This window comes from Nanorana parkeri, unplaced genomic scaffold (assembly GCF_000935625.1).
Source record: "Nanorana parkeri isolate BGI_ZX_2015 unplaced genomic scaffold, ASM93562v1 scaffold326, whole genome shotgun sequence".
Lineage (NCBI taxonomy): Eukaryota > Metazoa > Chordata > Amphibia > Anura > Dicroglossidae > Nanorana > Nanorana parkeri.
The window spans coordinates 1,300,946-1,320,874 of NW_017306594.1; the positions used below are offsets into that span (position 1 = coordinate 1,300,946).

At 44.3% G+C, this 19,929-nt stretch overlaps 1 protein-coding gene across 1 annotated transcript in view; it reads right to left on the reverse strand.

Moving 5' to 3' along the window:
• The window catches only part of ELOVL2 (ELOVL fatty acid elongase 2), an 81,495-nt gene that overhangs the window by 26,829 nt on the left and 34,737 nt on the right, over window positions 1–19,929 (reverse strand). Inside the window, exon 2 of the mRNA XM_018558212.1 lies at window positions 1,579–1,642. Within this exon, the coding sequence (XP_018413714.1) occupies window positions 1,579–1,642 (64 nt within the window). The remainder of the gene's footprint in view (window positions 1–1,578; window positions 1,643–19,929) is intronic.

Genomic DNA, 19,929 nt, shown 5'->3' on the forward strand with positions numbered 1-19,929 from the left:
ATTGATATCTCATTACAACTGTAAGTTACAGAGATCACACTTTTATAGCTGAGACTGGGGAGGCAGAACAGAGTCAATGATGTCACAGCATCCCGCCACTTTGCTTACGTACAGGTGCGGGCAGGGAATTCCCAAGCCGCAGCTGATTGGGCACCAGTGGAAGGAGCTTCCTTCCGGGTTCAGACGAGCTCAGGTTTGGGCAATATATAAAACTTTTGTTTCTGGCTTTAGATAAACTTAAGAGGAGACCAAACTTAAAAGACCAAACCCTTGCAGTAATACCATTATAAAAATTATTTTGAAAAATGTAGAATGGTTGTTGTCCTTTAAAACTACATCACAATGCCATATGTATTTAACTAGCATTCACTAAACTGACAAATAATAATCGCATCAATCACTAATAATTATCTTAGGAAATTGTATTCATGGGATAATGAAAGATGAATTACGGAGCAGCAAACAGCTGTTGTCTTCCTGTCAAATCATTTTGTAGCCATGTGCTTCCCCCAATACTTTTCTGATCACAATGTTTGTAATAAAATGTAATACATTTTTAGTGTTGCATTTCCTGCCCAGATTCTAAAAGCATCTTAGTTGTCATTTGTGGGAATATTCTTGTTGTAATAATGTTACAGACACATTGCATTTATCCATCTAGATCACAAACCTCAGAGCATGAATAATGAATACACCATTAGATAGCAGAAAATCTAAACAGTGGAATCTCATCATTGTCTTTCAAACATGTTTTATATCCAGCCTCCCGATGTTGCTGTGAAACTATTGTGTAAGGTCTGGTGTTCCTCAGAGTTACAGACATAGTTTTATGACAGTAACGTACGACAATGTTGTAGCTTTTGAAAAAGGATGGCATCTATTAGGTGATATCTGACACCTCAAGAACCATATGGTGCCAAGCTCACTAATGGGTACTATGGTGTATTTTAGGAAAATATAACATGATGCCTCAATCTCGGCCATCAATAAATCATTGCATACTTCAACTCTCCCCATTACCAATAAGCTTCCATACAGATCTTTCGGGACCAGTCACACATGCAGCAGTGACTGGCTTTTTTCTGCACTGGACCAACCCCAATCACTGCTAGAGCATTTAGAACACAATTGTTTTTTATGTGGTCTGTTCACACCACAACACATGTGTGATGTGTGCACTGCATGGCACTGGAGGTCACCGCAGTGCACTGTCATGGGGAAACATGAATAAATGTTTACTGTAAAAAAGGTAAATAGTGCTTTACATTGTAACAATGCAAGACACTGTGGCTCACTGCTGCCAACCGCCGCAACATATTAATTTATGTGGAGCGCAATGCGGCAGGAAAAATCTGATGTTTCGTGCACAGTTCCAAATACCCTACAGCCTCCAATTATAGCTTATCGGGCCCACTGTGTATAACGTCATATGTTATTGTTCCATGTACTTGATGGTCAGGTGGAGTGGTCAGGTTATGTTGTCAATGGGCACTCTTAACAGTTACTATTTCCCAATTACATTTCTATAGTCTACAGATTCTACATTTTCTTTATTTTAATAAACTGAAATCTACTTACCCCTTGGCCCAAACAAATAATCAACAAATTCATTTACTTCTCGGTCTAGCCTCTGTATGTGCTCCTGAAAAGAAAACAGAACAAGATTAATTTGCTTTGCACATTTCACATTAAAATACGCAGGGAAGGCACGGATGATGTTTTAAGTAGGAGATATCTGCAGGGCTATTTCTTAACCATAATGAATAATCCAATTATTGAAATAAATGATTGGGGTACAATGTTCACATCTGTATTTATGAAGCAACATCTCTAAAACCAATACAATTCTTGTAGCACAACACCAGGCAGATATAAAAGACACAAATGAATGCAGCACCATATTCAGTAATAAATCATTAAATGCAAGAAGTGCAAGTACCTGAATATGACCTGATTTCAGCTTTGTAGTCCCTGTGCAGCAGAGATCAGACTGGGTGAGGGAGAAGCAGCACAGGAGCCAATCAGCTGTGCAGCAGTATAGGGAGCATGCTGATAAGGGGAGAAAGCAGAATGACAGATACATACGCTCATTAGTCTGCTGCTTTTTCTTTCACTGTCCAGTCCCAGATCAGGGGAGAGGCAAGACTTGTAAGTGTTACCGAGCTGCACAAATGAAAAAGCAGGTCTCTCGTCCTTCTAGACAAAGCTGTGTAAATCTTAGGACTGGATGTGCAGAAATACAAATCCTTTGGCAGGTAACAGCACTCCCTAATAGGTATTTCATCTGTGTATATAGCTGCATGGAGTTCAGCTTTAAAATGAATGATCACAGAATAGTTAGAAAGCTGTCTGTTCATTTTTCTTTAATGTTCCTATTTCTGTCTATGTAACGTAAGCAGTATTCGGAAAGGTGCACTAGCACTGTTACCATAACATTGTGTATATTAGGGACAGGTATCTGTGCTAGAATAATCTTATTATAATTCAGGGAGGTTCATTTTTAAGGTCTGCTCTTAACATGGCAGATCAGATGCTATTGGGACCTCACATATAGCAGGTGGAGAATTTTAAAGATTCTGGCACTCATGTCAGCAGATGATTTCTAGAATCAGTTGGGGATCAGCTCATTTAAGCTGGCCATACACTCTGTTCGAATTTCTCGTGTTCAGTCCTGTGGAAATTCATCGATTCACCCATGCAGCTGCTTAGAGGAATCTCCCCTGACGGCTATTGTATTTCCAGGCAGTGCCGCTATCTAATTGGACGCAGATGCTGTTTGGCAGACTGGCTCTTTTGGCAAAAATGTATTTTAAAAATCGCCCTTTTTTTGTGCTGAACCATCTTTTATTTGCTTAGTGTATGGCCAGCTTTAGGGCTTCACTTTTGGGTCCAGGGCCATCCCTCAGACGGCATCTCTTTGGGTCAGGTGGGGGGGCAGCAAGCAGGGCGACATGGCCACTCTGCTGCAAAATGTTTGGAGTGTGCCTTTGATCCCTTTTCCGGCCAGAGCGTCCCAGATTGCTAAGTGCCATACACATCTCCCCGTCCAGCTCTTAGCAACCTGTGATGCTCTGGCCATCATCTCGCCCGGCTCCTGGCAACCAGTGATGTCAGTGAGCTGGGATGAATGCTGACCAGAGCTGGAACCAGAGCCACCCATCCGGCCCCCAACCCCCCCACCAGCCTCAGGCGGTGAAATGGCTAGGGGCACCCCTGTTTGTGTCAATATAAAAAGTGTCAGAAGTTCTGTTTATTGAACACTGAGAATTTCCTACTTGTGCCCATGGACAAAAAAGAGAACATATTAACTGTGTGGGCAATGTATTTACCTTTTTCCCCTCATCATGGCTGACCACAAATTCAATTATAGGCAGATGTCTCACCAGCTATCATTTAGGGCTTGCTCACATGATCAGCATTGGGTTGTGTTGGGCTGTGTTGCCCAATGTGGTCCCAGCACAAGGACAAAGCAAAGAGCTTTATGTCCTATGGCTTTAGCTCACACCAATGCGCTGTGTTGTTATGCACTAGAAAAAAAGACATGTAATATTTATGTGGAACACGTCACAAGTGCTGCAGCATAAAAGCAGGTAAAAAAAAAAGGGGTTCTTACAATGCGGTGCAATGCATGTTAAAAACACATTGCAGAGCGCTGCAGGTCATTTTGCGGTAAACAAATAAGTTGTAGTGCAATGTACGTTATACTTGTGCTAATGGTGTGAACAAGTCCTACATATCTGGCCTTCATGGGTAACCAAAGTCAACAAAAAGACCTGCCTAGAGATTTAAGCCGCTGTGCCACTGCAAACTAAAGAAAGCTTTTTGTTTGGATCAGAGTTCTCCTTTAATAGCATTCTTTTTATTTGTCGTTCATATCCACAAAGCCTCAATTTGACCTTAGACATAAACAATAAAGACAAATGTAAATATTTAGTGAGATAAACCCAATTAATATAATACAGTTGACACATGGGAAAACAAAACTGCTGTATTCATTTAAAACTAATTAGCCTTTCTACACAGATTTAGAATCTCCCGAGCATCCGAAAAGAAAATTCCAATTAGCCAATTTCAGTCAATGAGCCAAACTATAAGGAGTGAGAACTCAACTTTTACATTTTGAATTTCTGCCTATATAGTATGCAAGGTACACATACTATATGCATGATGTGGAGCAGGGGTAGGCAACCTTGGCAATCCAGATCTTATGGAACTACAAATCCCATAAAGCGCTGCGCAAACTGTTGGCGCTATATAAATCCTGTATAATAATAATGAGGCATTGCAAAAATCTGACAGAAACAGGCATGACTCCCAGAGGTAGAGAAGCCTCCCTTGGATGTATAGAATGATTTAGAACAAAAGTAAACAATGGGTAATGGAAAAATAGTACAATTAGGGCATATTCACACTGGCAATTTGGGGCCAGCAGAGGATTCCTGTGGCAAGAATCTGAACAGGTGGTTGTGGACAGCTGAGGCCGCTCAGCCTGTACAAAACAATGACAGGCTGACAGGAGCTGCAACTGCCTGCCAATATTTGCAAGTATGCCCACATCCAGTGGATACCTGCGATTAGGGAAGGATGACTGCAAGTGCAGATACATGCAAATAGCAGCGGACAGCTGTGGCTCCTGTCAGTCTGTTATTGCTTTGTACAGGCTGAGCGACCTCAGCTGTCCACAACCACCTGTCATTCCAGCTACCAGAATCAGATTCTTGCAGCAGAAATCCGCTGCCGACCCTAAATCACCATTGTGAATAATGGTAATTATGGCCTCACCCATAAATTCCATTCTCAATTTGAAATCTGCAATGTATGATAATGTTCAGGTAACATTTGATTTTTCAGACTTTCGGACGCCTTCATACAACATGCATAGAAAACAATATTCTAGGGATGCACCGATACCAATGCTAGTATCGGTGCCAATATAAAGTAGTTGGGTGAGTACTCGCCCAAATGCTCTGATACCTTCCCCGATACCGGAACTTCCGCTCAGAAGATTTCCTCTGACTGGCAGTGCCGTAGGGCCGGGCTCAAAATTTCCACTCGATCACCTCTTCGGTTCTCCTCCCCTTCTCTTCTCCTCTTCGGCCGCTCTATAGCTGCAGCGGCTGAGGAGTCAGGGGTGTGGGATTCGTATCGCCTGACGCCGTGGACATGCAGTTCCGAGCGTCGGGCAGGTCGTTTTTTTCTACATTTAGCCCTGCTTCGGGCAAGCAGGGCTACATGCAGAGCGGGGAGCCGCCGCTCATTTTGTACGGCTGTTACAAGTGATCAGCTACACAGATCACTTGTAACAACCTGCCTCTCCTTGTGGGATACAGAAGGAACACTTTACCCTCCCTTCCCCAAAATGCGGGGCTGTCCATGGAGTCAACTCAGGTGCGCGAGCAATAGCTCCCGCCAGCTTCCTCATCACTCCTTCCCGGACGTTGCTGTACTCATCAGCTAGCCTGCGTGCATTATGAGAGTAGCAGCGCCAGAGTAGATAAATACCCATTGGGCAGTACAGACACCTTCCTCATCTCACTGCTGCCATCAGGCCTGACACGCTTCATCCAGAAAGAGGGAGGGCCCGAGCAGAGTCCTTCTCTCCAGGGCCCAGGGGTATTCCATAGGACGGCTTCTGGGCTCTACACACTGACAGTGGTGTATAAGGGCAGCTGCACTGCCTGCTTCCACTAAGGTGCAGGGCAATCTCTGGGATCACTCTGTCCCGCATCCTCATCTTCAACATGACCATCTTATGTGTATCTGAACTGCTGGAGCACTACAAATCCCAGCATGCCAGGAGCTGGAAAAGATGCAGGTATCCCAGAGGAGCAAAGTATTTAATCCCAGTAAGTGTGTGTGTACCCCAGCTGCTGCATTTAATTGGAGCAAAGAGGATGGAGCGCAGGATCTGTTGCCGAGAGCAACCAATCAGGTTACAGCATTCATTCATACACAAGCGTGATCAGTAAAGGAGTTTTCCAACATGTAGACACACACACGCAGATCTATCTGATGAACAGTATCAGTCGTTCCTGGCTCAGGGATTGCACTCCTTTTAGTAGGCCTTCTCCTTTCCCCCAGGCACATACATGTGTGCTTTAGGCCTCATTCACACAGCGTTAATACGGGCCATACACATCCGTGTGGCGTGCAAGGCCGTATCGGGCCATTCCCGGAGGGACAGGTGCTGCGTTTGATTGCACACAGCAGCCTGTTCTTCCCTATGGACATGGAGGACACCAGCAGGAGAAGAAGAGGGCACCTGAATCAGGTCAGCCATGTGCACTGTAAGTCCCTGTTATTTCTGCCTTAAACTGCTTGACCTCTGCACTGTGTGTTGTTAATGATCTCTGTACTCTGCGTCACACTGCTGGCTTCTGTATTTGCCATTACACCACTGACCTCTGTATTGTGCGTTGTTACTGTACTCTGCTTCACACCACTGACCTGGTGGAGTTAAGTCCTGGGCAGGGTAGGGTTTAGGTGGTGCAACTGGTGGCGAGTAACTTTTAAGGCCTGGCTAGTAGCTCAGGACCTGAAATTTGGAGCCCTGCCGTAGAGGAACATGGACGAGGAAGCATGAAGCAGGCTTTCTGGCCAATCAGGAAGCTGTGGTGAGGGTAATGACTCGCCGCCCGGCTTCCTTATTGGACAGCTTCGCAACCAATCAGGAAGCCAGGTGGCGAGTCAATACATGCGGCCCGGCTTCCTAATTGGCCTGGAAGCCAGCTCCCTGGTGACGAGGGAGCATGTAGCTGACTTCCCAGCCAATCAGGAAGCCGGCCGGTATGTAATGACTCTCCACCCGGCCTCCTAATACTAGAAGTTCTGGTATCGGGATAAGTACCGGGAACATTTGGGCAAGTACAAGTCCCAAATACTCGGTATCGGCACAGATACCGATACTAGTATTGATATCGGTGCTTCCCTAATTTAAACCTATTGTTTGTAGCCCCAATATCAACTGCTTAGACACAGCAGTTGGAAGATTTCAAGAAATATGTGATCTGTGACCTGTTTTCAGCCCCAAATCAGTAATGGGTCATGCAGTGGCTCCCAAAATATAAATTTATGCTAACGCTCAATTGGTACACTAAATCGGACATAAACTATAAGACTAAAATGGATTTAGCTTTTCATGACCATGACTCAAACTACACACCAACCTTTATCTTTGCATAATTTATTGGCTTTCAGTAGTTTCTATACCCAATGAAGAGTTATACTTATGAAGCAGATCAATGCAATCCTTTTATAAGTAATCCTGCCCAACCCATTCCTGCTTTACCCCGGTGTAAAGTAGCAGTCCATCCAAGATTAGGAAGGTTTAAAAAAGTACAGACTATAGATGCATCACTGCTACTATAACTATATTCTTGTAATTACCTTGTAGGTTTCATAGAGCTTCTTGTAGACGTGAAAGGACATCTGTTCACTGTTAGAAAGCCTTTATGTTCTTATCTTATAGGTGAGACTGGCCTGTGTGAGAATGGCTAAATTAGCTTAACCGCCTACCGGACGGCCGTTGTAAAAAAAACGGACGGTCGTTTTAAAAAAACGGCCGGCCGGGAGCTTCCTGGATGTAACAGGCTGTGTATATATGGCCTGTTAGCCCTGCACACTCGCGCAGCACGACCGAGATTTCAAAACAGGCAACGATGCCTGTTAACATACAAGCGATCTGCCGGAGGTGCCCAACTCTATATGGCCGCCGCTTGAGAGGGGCAACTCAGATTAATAACGTGCTGGATTACTGTGATCCTAGTTCATTTTATTACTTCATTGCTGTGGTGTATATGTATAGGGCAATGCCTTGGCTGACGTTCGTGCAGAACAACTTTCTTGGGCAAACCTCTTAGTTCTAACTAAAACGAAAGTCAGATGGTCGCAGAACTCGATAGGTTCGAACTTTTGATCGAACACCGGTCCCCTCTCCGCTGTCAGAATGCGGAAGTGATGTATACTACATCACTTCCGCATTCTTGTGTCACTCTCCAGCTTCAGACGCTGGAGAAGCTGATGAAGCAGATCTCTGATTCATTAGCTTCTTTGGGGGGGTCCTAGGTGACATTAGGGGTCTTGGAGACCCCTGATGTCTCCATAAAGAGGACCTGTCACATCCTCTTTGCTATCATATAAGGGGGCTTCTTAATCTCTATGTGATAGCAATAAAGTTAAGTGGGGAAAAAAAGTAAAAAATAATTAAGAGTAAAAAATGTGGATCCGCGCTTTATGGGTAGCCCTGATATTAAAGCAGCTGCGCTCTCAACCCTGGGGTCAAAATTTAAAAAAATAATTAAAGTCCCCCAAAAAATTTTAAAGTTACACATGAAAAATAATTTAAAAAAACAGATTTTTTTTTTAAAGTCCCCACCCATACATACATGCGTACAAACATGCGTCGGGTGCGCGTATGTGCGAAAACGATGATTGTATACAAACTTGTGTCGGCTGCGCGTATGTGCGAAAACGATGATTGTGCCCATTACGCCCATGTTACATACCGCCGCGAACTTTCATCACTTCCAGTAGGTGCAAATGACATCATGACTGCCCCCTGGGACAGCTGGGGGCACGAAATTTCACGAGGGGTTGCACTCCCAACTTTCCCGGTAGGTTGAAGTGGGGCACAGAGACATCACCTGTGCCTACCGGAAGCCTGGGACGAAGTATTTCTTCTTTTTGTGAAAGATTTACTTTGACCTATTTTCAATGCTATTTCACTTTGGGGTATGAAGGACTAGGGCCTCATTCACACAGGGGCAAGAAACAAAATGTGCCCCCAAACAGGCGTGTGACAGCACCCAGTGCTCCTGCCTGCTGGATTTTTACTTTTTTTTAAATTATTATTTCTTATTTTTATTTAATTTTTTAATGTAATTTTAATTTTTTTAATTAATTTATTTTTTTTACTGTTGGGGGGGTTTCTGGGAAATATTAGGGGTCTAAACAGCCCCCTGATATTTCCCTTTTAAAATAGAAAAAGAAATTGTGGACACAAAGTCCACAATCTTTTTTTCTACAGCCTCTGTTCTAAATGAATGAAAAGCACAGAGGCTTCCCATTCAGAAACTATTTGCTATCATCCAGTTTCTGAATGGGGTGGAGCCTCTCTACAGATTGCAACTCCCCATTGAGAAACTCATGAATGAACAGGAAGTGATGTAAATCACATCCTGTTCATTCATAACTGGGGACACATAGAACTGTGTGTCCCTAGTTATTTACAAACACTGGAGTGATCAGCTGATCGCTCCAGTGTTTGTACCGCACAGAGGATTGGTACATATCACCGATATGTACCGATCCTCTGCTGCTCGGCCACGCACACAGAGGGTTTAGCTTCTCCTCTTGATCTTCACTGCTCTCCCGGGGCAACGGGGGATCCGAGGAGAAGTGAGGAAAGCCGCGGAGCTGCTGTCACATGTGCAGTGAGGAGAGAGCCGCCGGCTGCGTGCTGCTGTGATAGCGGCCTGCAGCGTTTCGTTCACTTCTTCTCGGATCTCCGCTGCATACAGATGGGTGAGAGCAGCGGGGATCCAGAGAAGCCCCACGGCGGGAGGACAGGACATGGCGAACTACTTGCGAGCGCTTTGCGATTGACTGGTAGATCGCGATCAACCTAATGGGCACAGTTGTCTCCATTGGAAGTTATCCCTTCACTCCTGTTTTGGTGACAACTGTAATGTTTTGGGATTATTCCTTGACTTCCTGTCACAAAGTCTAAGGAAATATGAGATCTCTCCAAAACGAGAACATAGTTCCTCTTAAACAGTTGTCACCAGAAGAGTTGTCTCCATTGGAAGTTATCCCTTCACTCCTGTTTTGGTGACAACTATAAAGTTTTGGCATTATTCCTACACTTTCTGCTCCAGAGTCTAAAGAAATCAGGGGAGATCTCTCCAAAGCAAGAAGATATTCCTTCTTAGACAGTTGTCACCAGAACTGGTGTCTCTTTTGGAAGATATCCCTTCTATAGTACAATTTGAGGATTATTCCTTCACTTCCTACCCAGTGATAGTGGTCACCAGAACAAATGGAGAGGGTGAATATCCCCAACGGGACACAGTCCAGTCTAACCCGTCCACACTCCATTCAAAACTAGCATAAGTTTTGGTTTTAATTCTGATTGCTCACTACTGTTTAATGCACTTGGCACATTGTTCTATGTCTTATTATACCAGCCTTTGTTCGTGTGATGTATATAACAGGCTGAGCTCAGTGCACAATAGGCTGCTGCCATCTAAAAGGCTATTTTGTGCGAGGCTTTGGCGGCTAATCGTTTTCTGCTGCTGAAGTTAATAGCGGATGCCTATGCAGATTAAAATCCTCACTTCCATAAAAGTACATCTACAGAAAATATCTCACATTATTTCCCTTTGAGCTTCTAAATGCAGCCGAAGAGATTGTTGAGCTACAACAGTAAAAGGACTTGGGAGAATAATGAGATCACAAACAAAAGAGCTTACTTTACCTGCAGTCTGATGGAAATCTGTTAGTTCTGAGCTGTCATCGATGCAGTTATACCTGCTGATTACTTAACAATTCATGCAGCAGGAAACTACAGTACATACACCCTGAGGAATAACCGGGACAGTATGGCACCTGGCTCGAAGCATAACACTGGCTGTAACTGAAATACCTATTGGAACTTGCAGAAACATTTCATATCAATTGTCACCCTTGTAAATATGTTAGGTGTCCTCTGTGTCCTAAAAATATGGTTTGATGAGGTTGACATATGCTGAATATGAAAGTGTCAAATTTAAAATCCAAGCCTTTTTTGTTGTGGGGGAAGGATAAAGCTGGCCATACACCTAAAAAATGCTAAGTACCCTCATCCATGCTAACATCATTGATAGGGGAATCCCACCACCAGGATATTGTATTGGCTGCAGTCATTGTTTGGCCAACAATTTTTGGATTTCCGACTCTTGATTTTTGTTGAACGAAGGGGAGTCGACAAGGTCACATACTACTTGAATTTCAGGCTGAAATTAAAGCAGCGTGTGGCCAGCTTTGGAAAACAATCAAGTTTTAAAAGTCACCCTGTTACTATGCAACAGTAAGTGAAACAAGGCATACCTGTAAAAGAAGGCAGGAAATACTCAACTTTCCTGCTGCCTGTGCCTCTGAATGCCAAGATAAACAGCTTGTACCACTCTCCATCCTGACACGCTGCCACAATTAAGGAGGCAGTGCGGGGAGGAGAGCTTGGTCTATTTTGACAGCTGACTCCTCCCCCTCGCCACCGGCATGGACTCCTGTGACAGTGCATGGGTGTCTCCACCCCCAAACCGCTCTCCATCCTGATTGCTCAGAGGAAGCTGAGGGTGGCTGTGAGGGAGGAGAGCCCAGCCTCCTGTGACATGCCGGGTGTTGATCAGCATTCTCTAACAGTTTCTCTCATCCCTGCTGGACGCTACACTGTGTTGGAGGGAACAGAGCAGCACAACGACGGGGAGGAGAGAAACCAGGGGTGCACTGCAATTTTGGCCGAAAGATGGCACGTTTGGCATTTTACCAAGAGTGCCATTTTCGGCTGATATGTTTTGGCAGCAGAATTTTCAGTGCATCCCTAGTTATAACCTCTGTCAAGTTTTAGTTGCCGTCTGTGTCCACATTGGGGAGATTTTCCTTAGTTATTTTTTGGTCACTCGGCAGGAAGTGAGGCAAAATCTTCCCCCAATAGGATATAGACAGCAGTAAATAACCCTTCTCCAGTATATGCAAATAAAATAAAAAAATGTAGTTAAGAAAGTGTTGCTGTTTCCAAGACTCCATAGTTACTCTGATGCCAGGGCATTTTGGGTACAGATAGCAGAAGGAGCTTTTCCATGATGATCTCTGCATTTGAACACTGAGATTATCAATGTGCATCAGGTTTTTCGTTGTGCATCAAAACTTAAAAGATGTTTGCCTGCAGTTGGAATTTAGAGCAATGTGTAATGTTTCTAATTTACTATTTAATGAATGCAGCTATTATAATTGTCAGAATTTTGTTTTATATTTTAACAACATATCTATGAAATTCATAGTACCTAAATGAAGGCCGCTGTCACTGCACAACATTCAGAAATAAATAAGGAAATGACCCGTGTCTGCTTTTATGTTTGGGTGCAATCTGCATTCAAACTGTGAATCGTTTCTGTTACAGTCAACTTTATCAATTGCCCTGGTGTCGACAGGTGCAGTAGCGCACAGGTCATTGCTCTTGAAAGACTTTTAATGCTGTCCAGTCTTCGATATGTGCCAGAAGAGTGATACAAGCTGTGATCTGAGCTCTGTAATTACATGTATCTGTTATTTTTTATTAACAGCTATCGTCCCCATTTCTTACAATAAGCTAGCAAAAACCCATAATTAAGCATACTGCATCTGCAGCCTCCTGGATCTCCTACAAAGCAGTATACAGGTCTACTCAAGCTGGATCAGGTAATGTAGTGCTACTTAAAATGTTAAAGCGGACCTTCACTTCAAAAACTGGCTTTTCCCCCTTATGCTACTTAAAAAAGCCCATTCATCTTTTCTACTCTAGCACGCTCCCTGCCTCCATTCTTGCCTAGGCAAAAATGAAGTGTCCCTGCTCCTGCAACCTCATGGGATTTCTCCATCACATATCCCAAGAGGTTGCAAGAGCAGGAATGCACAAGAGTGGACCGGGGCCCAGCTACAAGTCCCCGGAGGATGGTGGTGCCAGACCCAACATGTGGCAGTGGTGTAGCGGATCGCAGCAGAAAAATGCTAGATATGATAGGCAAATTAGTATATTTTAGAAGATAATCCCGCAGATACCCTTTTTTATTTGACTTGCCAGAATGTTGGTCATCATCATCCAGTTTTTACTGCAGAAAACCAAACTGATGCACCTGGCATTCCACATGGAAAATGAATGCTCCATAGTGGATGTCCTGTCCCATGTTTACATATATATGTTAGGGCAGCACAGTGGCATAGTGGTTAGAACTTCTGCCTTGCAGAACTGGGGTTCAGTGATTCAAATCCCGGCCAGGTCACTAACTGCAAGGAATTTGCATGTTCTCTCTGTGCTTGCGTGCATTTCCTCTGGACACTCTGGTTTCCTTCCACACACCAAAGACATGCTTGTAAGTTAACCCCTTCGTGACTGACGACGTACAGTGTACGTCGCCAGCATCGGGGCTGTTTAAACAGACTCCCGGCGACTTTTGCCGCTGGGACTCTGTTTAAACTTGTAGAGCCGACTGTCGGCTTTACAACAGAAGCGATCCTGGCGACTTACCTGACGCCAGATCGCTTCTGCGTCCCGAAGAAGCGGCCGCCCCCCCCATTATTCTATAGGGTCTTGGCATTCAGAAAATATATAATGTTGGGGGGTTTTACGTCATTTTCAGGCCTAAAATGTGGAATATAACATGGGTGCAAAAATGGAAAAAAGGGCCTCAGTCATGAAGGGGTTAATTTGCTCCTGCCTAAAATTGGTCCTCATATGTATGCATGTGAGGTAGGGACCTTAGATTGTAAACTCCTTGAGGACAGGGACTTATGTGAATGTGTTCTGCTTTTGAGATTACAGCTTTCATTGACTTCTACCATACCTCATCTGCTCAATCACACAGCAAAATGCTGTTCAGTGCAGAAGCTTGTTGAAAATAACAGCAATCTGTTACATATATTTCTTCCATGACAATTACAATGTATTTTTTTAGAAGAACACTGGAATATTGTACAATATAAAATAATTGTTGGAATTAAGTGTTTTATCTGCTAATCCAGGAACAAAGTAAACTTTATAGACAAGAATTGTAAGCGCTGGTCAGGAAGTTAATACACTATCCCCAAAAGTGGGATTAACAGATAACCCCTCCTGTTACAGCTTGAGGGGATCATGCAGGATTTTCTCACACATGCTACCCAATGGAGTACAGAACTGCCTGACCTTGTTTCACAGCACAATACTGGATTATCGGCACATTTCTCATGTTACTAGCGTGTAAGTGAAGATCCAGGCATTGACATCTGAAACATAGTATTTCCTGGCTGTAAATGCTGATTTAACAAAGGATACATCAACGTTAAGAGCTGATCTCTGTAATATACTCCTCAACTAATGGCATAAACAGCAATCCTTGTGCATGGAAGGCATAAAATATGTACTTTCAATCTATTCATTGCAAAAAAAACAAAAAATACTGAAAGAGTGGAGAGTGGGGAAGGGATGGAATCTCTGTCGGGCTTTTATTGCTGCTTGTGTCCATACCTCCCAACATTAGCAGATCAGAAATGGGGATGGCCTGAAAACCGCAAAAGATGGCGCATGCAGAGAGTGGGTGTTGCTAACTCCTGCTGGCTGTTGAGTGTGGATTAAAGGAACATGGATAAATATAGCCGCCCTAAGCTTACTTGCAGTACATATATATGCCGCAGTCCTTGCACCCACAAAACAATCCTTAAACTACTGTACCACAAGTGAGAATTTTAGACACACCTTATCCAAAAGGATCATCTTTAAAAAATAAAACACAATATGGACAAAGAACTAACAGTTTGTCTGAGCATACCTTAAAGAAGAAATACATCAAAATAGTCAGAAACTAATTAGGAACCGGGAACTGTTGAGATAATCAACACTTCTGTCAGGAGTATGTAATGTACAGTGGCAGGGGCTGACTGGCAACTTTTGCCCCAGGGGGCACGAACGACCCAGAGGACCAGGACCATGTTGCAGCAACTAAGCCCCCCTCCTGCTCTCCCTCTTACCCTGCCTCCTCCCCCTGCCAGTTTCATGTATGTATCACATACAGTATATGCAGAACTGCTTGTACTGTGAAATACCATGTGTGCAATTTTAGTGGAGCGGTGAGGCCTTTTAATGGTGTATGAGCAGGGCTATCTTTAATATTAATTGGGTCCTGGGCAAGATTCTGCTGATGGGCCCCCACAACCCTCCCATCTCCATCACCCATCCCCCACTTCCTGACCCAGATCCCTGTATTCATAACTCTACCCCCATGGGGGTGGGACCGGGGCAGAGAAGGGTGTGTGGCCAAAGTGGAGATGGGGTGGAGTTTATATTAATGGATACGGTTTGAACCAAAATAATCATTACTAGGGATGCACCCATACCGGTATTTTGGTACCGAGTACGAGTACCGATACATTTTTTTCGGTACTCGCCGATACCAATTACCGAGTAACGGAAGTCCCATTTAGTAAGTCAGGTGGCGTGTAATGACTCGCCACCTGGCTTCCTGATTAGCTGGGAAGCCGGGCAGCGTGTAAAGAGTCGCCACCCGGCTTCCCGATTAACAAGAAAGTCCCCTCTTACCTTTGTATGTGCAGCCTGTCATCACCCGGGGCCTCTCCAGCGAGAACGCAGCCTTCGTCCGGTACCCAGCCGGAGCCGTCTAGCCGGCCAATCAGGAAGCCGGGCGCCGTTTAATGACGTGACGCCCTGCTTTCCGATTGGCCGGGAGGCCGGCTCCATGCTCTCTTGTCATGAGATGACGAGGGAGCATGAAGTCAGCTTCCCGGCCAATCAGAAAGCAGGGCGTTGCGTCATTAGACGGCGCCCGGCTTCCTGATTGGACGGCTCGGGCTGGGTACCGGACGAAGGCCGCATTCTCACTGGAGAGGCCCCGGGGGATGACAGGCTGCACATACTAAGGTAAGGTAAACTTACCTCACGAGGCCAGCTTCCGGTCAATCGCGAAACCGGGCAGCGTGTAATGACGCGCTGCCCGGCTTACTGATACCGGAAGCACTCGTGCTAGGCATCGGAGCATTTGGGCGAGTACGAGTACTTGCCCAAATACTCGGAATCGGCACCGATATCGATACTAGTATCAGTATCGGTGCATCCCTAATCATTACCATCCTAATACTACCATAAACTTTTCCACAGACCTACATTAAATAGTGTGTTGATACTACCATAGACATGTCCACAGATATATAATCAATACTGTCCTGATACCGCCATAAACATGTCCACAGATATACAGTCATTACAATGAGTATTAGTATCACAGATTCACAGTATAATGTTACTTACCCACTGGACTGGACTGAACTGGACTGAACTGAACTCAGGACTCTGCAAAGCACTGGACTCAGGACTCTGCAACGCACTGGACTCAGGACTCTGTAAAGCACTGGACTCAAGACTCTGCAAAGCACTGGACTCAGGACTTTGCAGCGCAGTGGACTGAGTTGATTTAAAACAGAACAAGAATCATAGTGGTTCCTCCTGGAAGGGAGGAGAGAGAGCGAGACTGAGGAGTGCCACGCTTACTGGAATCTTATATTGGATAGTGGAGTGGAATCTGCTGCTAGTAGGCACCCATGGCACAGGAACATGTGCAGCTCACCCAGTTTTTCTTGTTGTATATCAAAACCTACTGCCAGGGGCCTCCAGTCAGGAAGGGTGAGCCATTGGGAGGCGTGGATGTATATTGTACTCTGCAAACAGGCCACCACATGTGTGACTTACCAGGAGGTAAACACTGTAGCATTGTGTCCAGATCATGGCAGAAAAAGACCAGGTTGTCTGCATTTGAGCTCTGTGATACTAACTTGCCCCCTATAGTATTCCGGCATTGTGTCAGCTGTCTCAGTGTTCCTACTGCCAAGTGTGAGGTTGAGGTGGCGGACCCTGACCAAAGATTAGCCTTGTACTGACTCCATAAAAACCCATAAAGGCCATTCTAGAAAATATACATATGTAAAAAAATCAGAAGGAAGAGCTTCCCATATTACACAATTAGATCTCCTTTTTCAAAAAACCCACTACACAAATTATTTCTAACCGGTGTTGATAGGTAAGGCCCAACATGACACTACTTCCTGTGTTGCAGTGCAGAGAGAGAAAATACAGCACTACCGCCCCTGGTCTGCAACTCTGTCCTCTAAGCAGCCGCAGCCTGCTCAGCCCGCACTGTACGGGAGGACCCTGACCAAAGATTAGCCTTGTACTGACTCCATAAAAACCCATAAAGGCCATTCTAGAAAATATACATATGTAAAAAAATCAGAAGGAAGAGCTTCCCATATTACACAATTAGATCTCCTTTTTCAAAAAACCTACTACACAAATTATTTCTAACCGGTGTTGATAGGTAAGGCCCAACATGACACTACTTCCTGTGTTGCAGTGCAGAGAGAGAAAATACAGCACTACCGCCCCTGGTCTGCAACTCTGTCCTCTAAGCAGCCGCAGCCTGCTCAGCCCGCACTGTACGGGAGGCCAGCAGCGGCTGTGAGGGCAAAAGCCCGCTGCACACATCGCCCTGGAGCCTCCGTGCTGCCTGGGGAACCATTGTTTCGCAGCAGCACTGGCCCAGTCTGCAAGGCATCAGAAAGGCCTGGGGGGCAATTGCCTCCCTGCCACCCGGCCCAGTCCACCCCTATACAGTGGTAAGCACCTTTCTATGTATAACCTAATGTATCGAGTGCAGTGGGCAGAAGAATGTGTCATAGTGCTCCTTATATTGCTGCTCAGTGGGAGGGAAAAATGGCCGGTCCTGATGGTCAGGGGCGGGAGGGAAATGCTTGGTATCGGTGGTTAACAAGAGAATAATTCCCCAGTGGGGGTAAAGAGGGTGCACTGGTGCTCAGTGGGGGAAGAGGGGGTGCATTGGTGCTCAGTATGGTCAGAGGGGGGACATGGCATTTTGGGGGGGAGACAGGAGGGGCACTAGTACTCGGGAAAGAAGGGGATCTAGTGCTCTTTGGAGGTACAGGGTTGCACTTATACTCTACGAAATGAGTGGGTGGGTCACTGGTACTCTATGGAGGGAGAGGAAGATATTGGTGTCAGTGTGGGTCATTAGTGTTCGATGGGGGTCATTAGTGTACACTAGATTACTTGCTTGTCCATGCTCTGTTCTCCCCCCTGCTGCTTTCCTCTGCCAGAACTGTAGTGCTCTTTTCAGTCAGGAGCTCATTGCACCCATCAGAGTAGCAAAGGAGCCAAAGCTGAGTGCCTGAATGAGCGTGCCAGCAACCGGCCAGAAGTGGGATACAGCCCAGATCTGCAAGACGTCAAGATTTTGGTAAAACCCTGGGACGCTCTCATGGAATCTGGGACTGTTGGGAGGTATGATTACATGAAGAGTAACACAATTTTAGAGCCATTTAGTCGAGAATCTGTTACAACAAACAGAAATGTAGGAGTTTGACTGCACAGGCTGCAAATAAATCTCTAAAAAATTAATAATTATACTGTCTGTTAGTAAAACCTGTGTTTGTGTATGTGGAAAGTGTTTTCACCCTACAGACAATTACATTTCCCCTAGAAGACATTTTTATTTATTAGATAAAGCCAGGACTGTTAACTCTAATCCAATGACCATTCCAAAGGCTTTGAACCATAGTGCTGAATGACATTGGCAATCCTCAATTTCTAGGGTAATTCAAGCATCATCTGTGATTAAAGAACAACGGTTATCTGAAGGCCGCTACCTCCCTTTGTGGGAATTATAGTACTCATGTTGGGCAGGATATCACTTTGCCTGACAGAGCAATGAAGGAACATTCCAGCACCAAGCCATAAGTGGGACACAAAAAAAATTCCCAGAAGAGTCCAGTGGAATCCAGGACTGTTGGGAGGTATATGTGTCCCTATTCGGCAGATTCACTATGTAAGTGCAGCACACATGCCAAGAGGTACATGATCTGTAGCTGCCTAATGGTGACCACGGAAGATATTTAAGGAGAAGGGTACATTAACAGCAGTGTTACCCATGTGGTTATAAATGATGAGATATATTCCAGACATTCGGATTAGTGGTGAAATGTCTTCAGCATTACATAACAAGCCCAGCTGAATGTGACTAATCTACTAACCTTTTATGAAGCATCAGTTTTATATTTTGACTGATGGCTATAGACTATTACACTGAAAACAACAATGGATTACTTATCTGTATCTTCAGCAATTTACACTCAGCAGGCACCAACTGCAATCTTTACAATTTGACCAATGTATGGGTGGTGCCAAAACCACAGTAAAAGCTTATGACTAAAAGTACTATGTTGCTAAAGTACTTATTGCCCCACTGTTAAACAGCCCTACATATCATTAGAAAAACTGATATTTGAATCGGTCACAGTGCATGCTTTTACCAGAAGTTCTGGTCCCTGCAGTATTTCCTTTTGCCACAAGATGTCCTCATTTAAAACATTTGCGAAACATACTGTTGGGGTCCCTCCGTGGGATGGAAAGGGGATTATTGGGAGGTGGGTGGCTGAGCCTGGAGAGAGGCTTTAAGGCTACTCTTTATTGTATTTTTACTCCACATAGTCTCCTACTGTTGTCTACATCTGATAAAATTGCAGCTTTTATATGATGGACAAATTGCATGTATTTTTGTCCTCTTGCAGTTCCCGTCTTAATATAAAGTCTTAGTATAAAGTGTATGTAAAGCCATTTTTTTTCCATTTTGGATAAAGGGGGAAAATTTGTAACCCCTTTCATTAGGTCACAGACCCCTAAAAAACTTGTCATGGGTTTTAACTATTTCTTACTCTACCCAGAGCCTAATTTTTGGGTCTTTAGATATACTTTATACCATATGCACTAGAATGGCAATGATTTTAGTTAAGAAAAGATCTTATACTGTGCATTTAGTGGCTGCCATTTGACAAGTTCATGAATAATTTTTACAGATAACTCTCTGTAGCAAATATACAGTCATCATGATGATCAGTTTCTACTGAGGTCTCCTTAAATAATGTATGGTTATCTGCAGACAGTATATTGGATTACGCTACAAAGTTCCTGCAAGGGTAAAGGCAGGTCAGGTAAATTTAATGTAGAGATTGTTAACTGATCTCTGATTATGTTTGCACTTATTCTCCGACATTTGGGTTTTAAATAAAAGCATTTTTCACTTCTAAACCAAATACACAGACATTAAATGGTAACTGAAAGTGCAGATGTGATTCAAC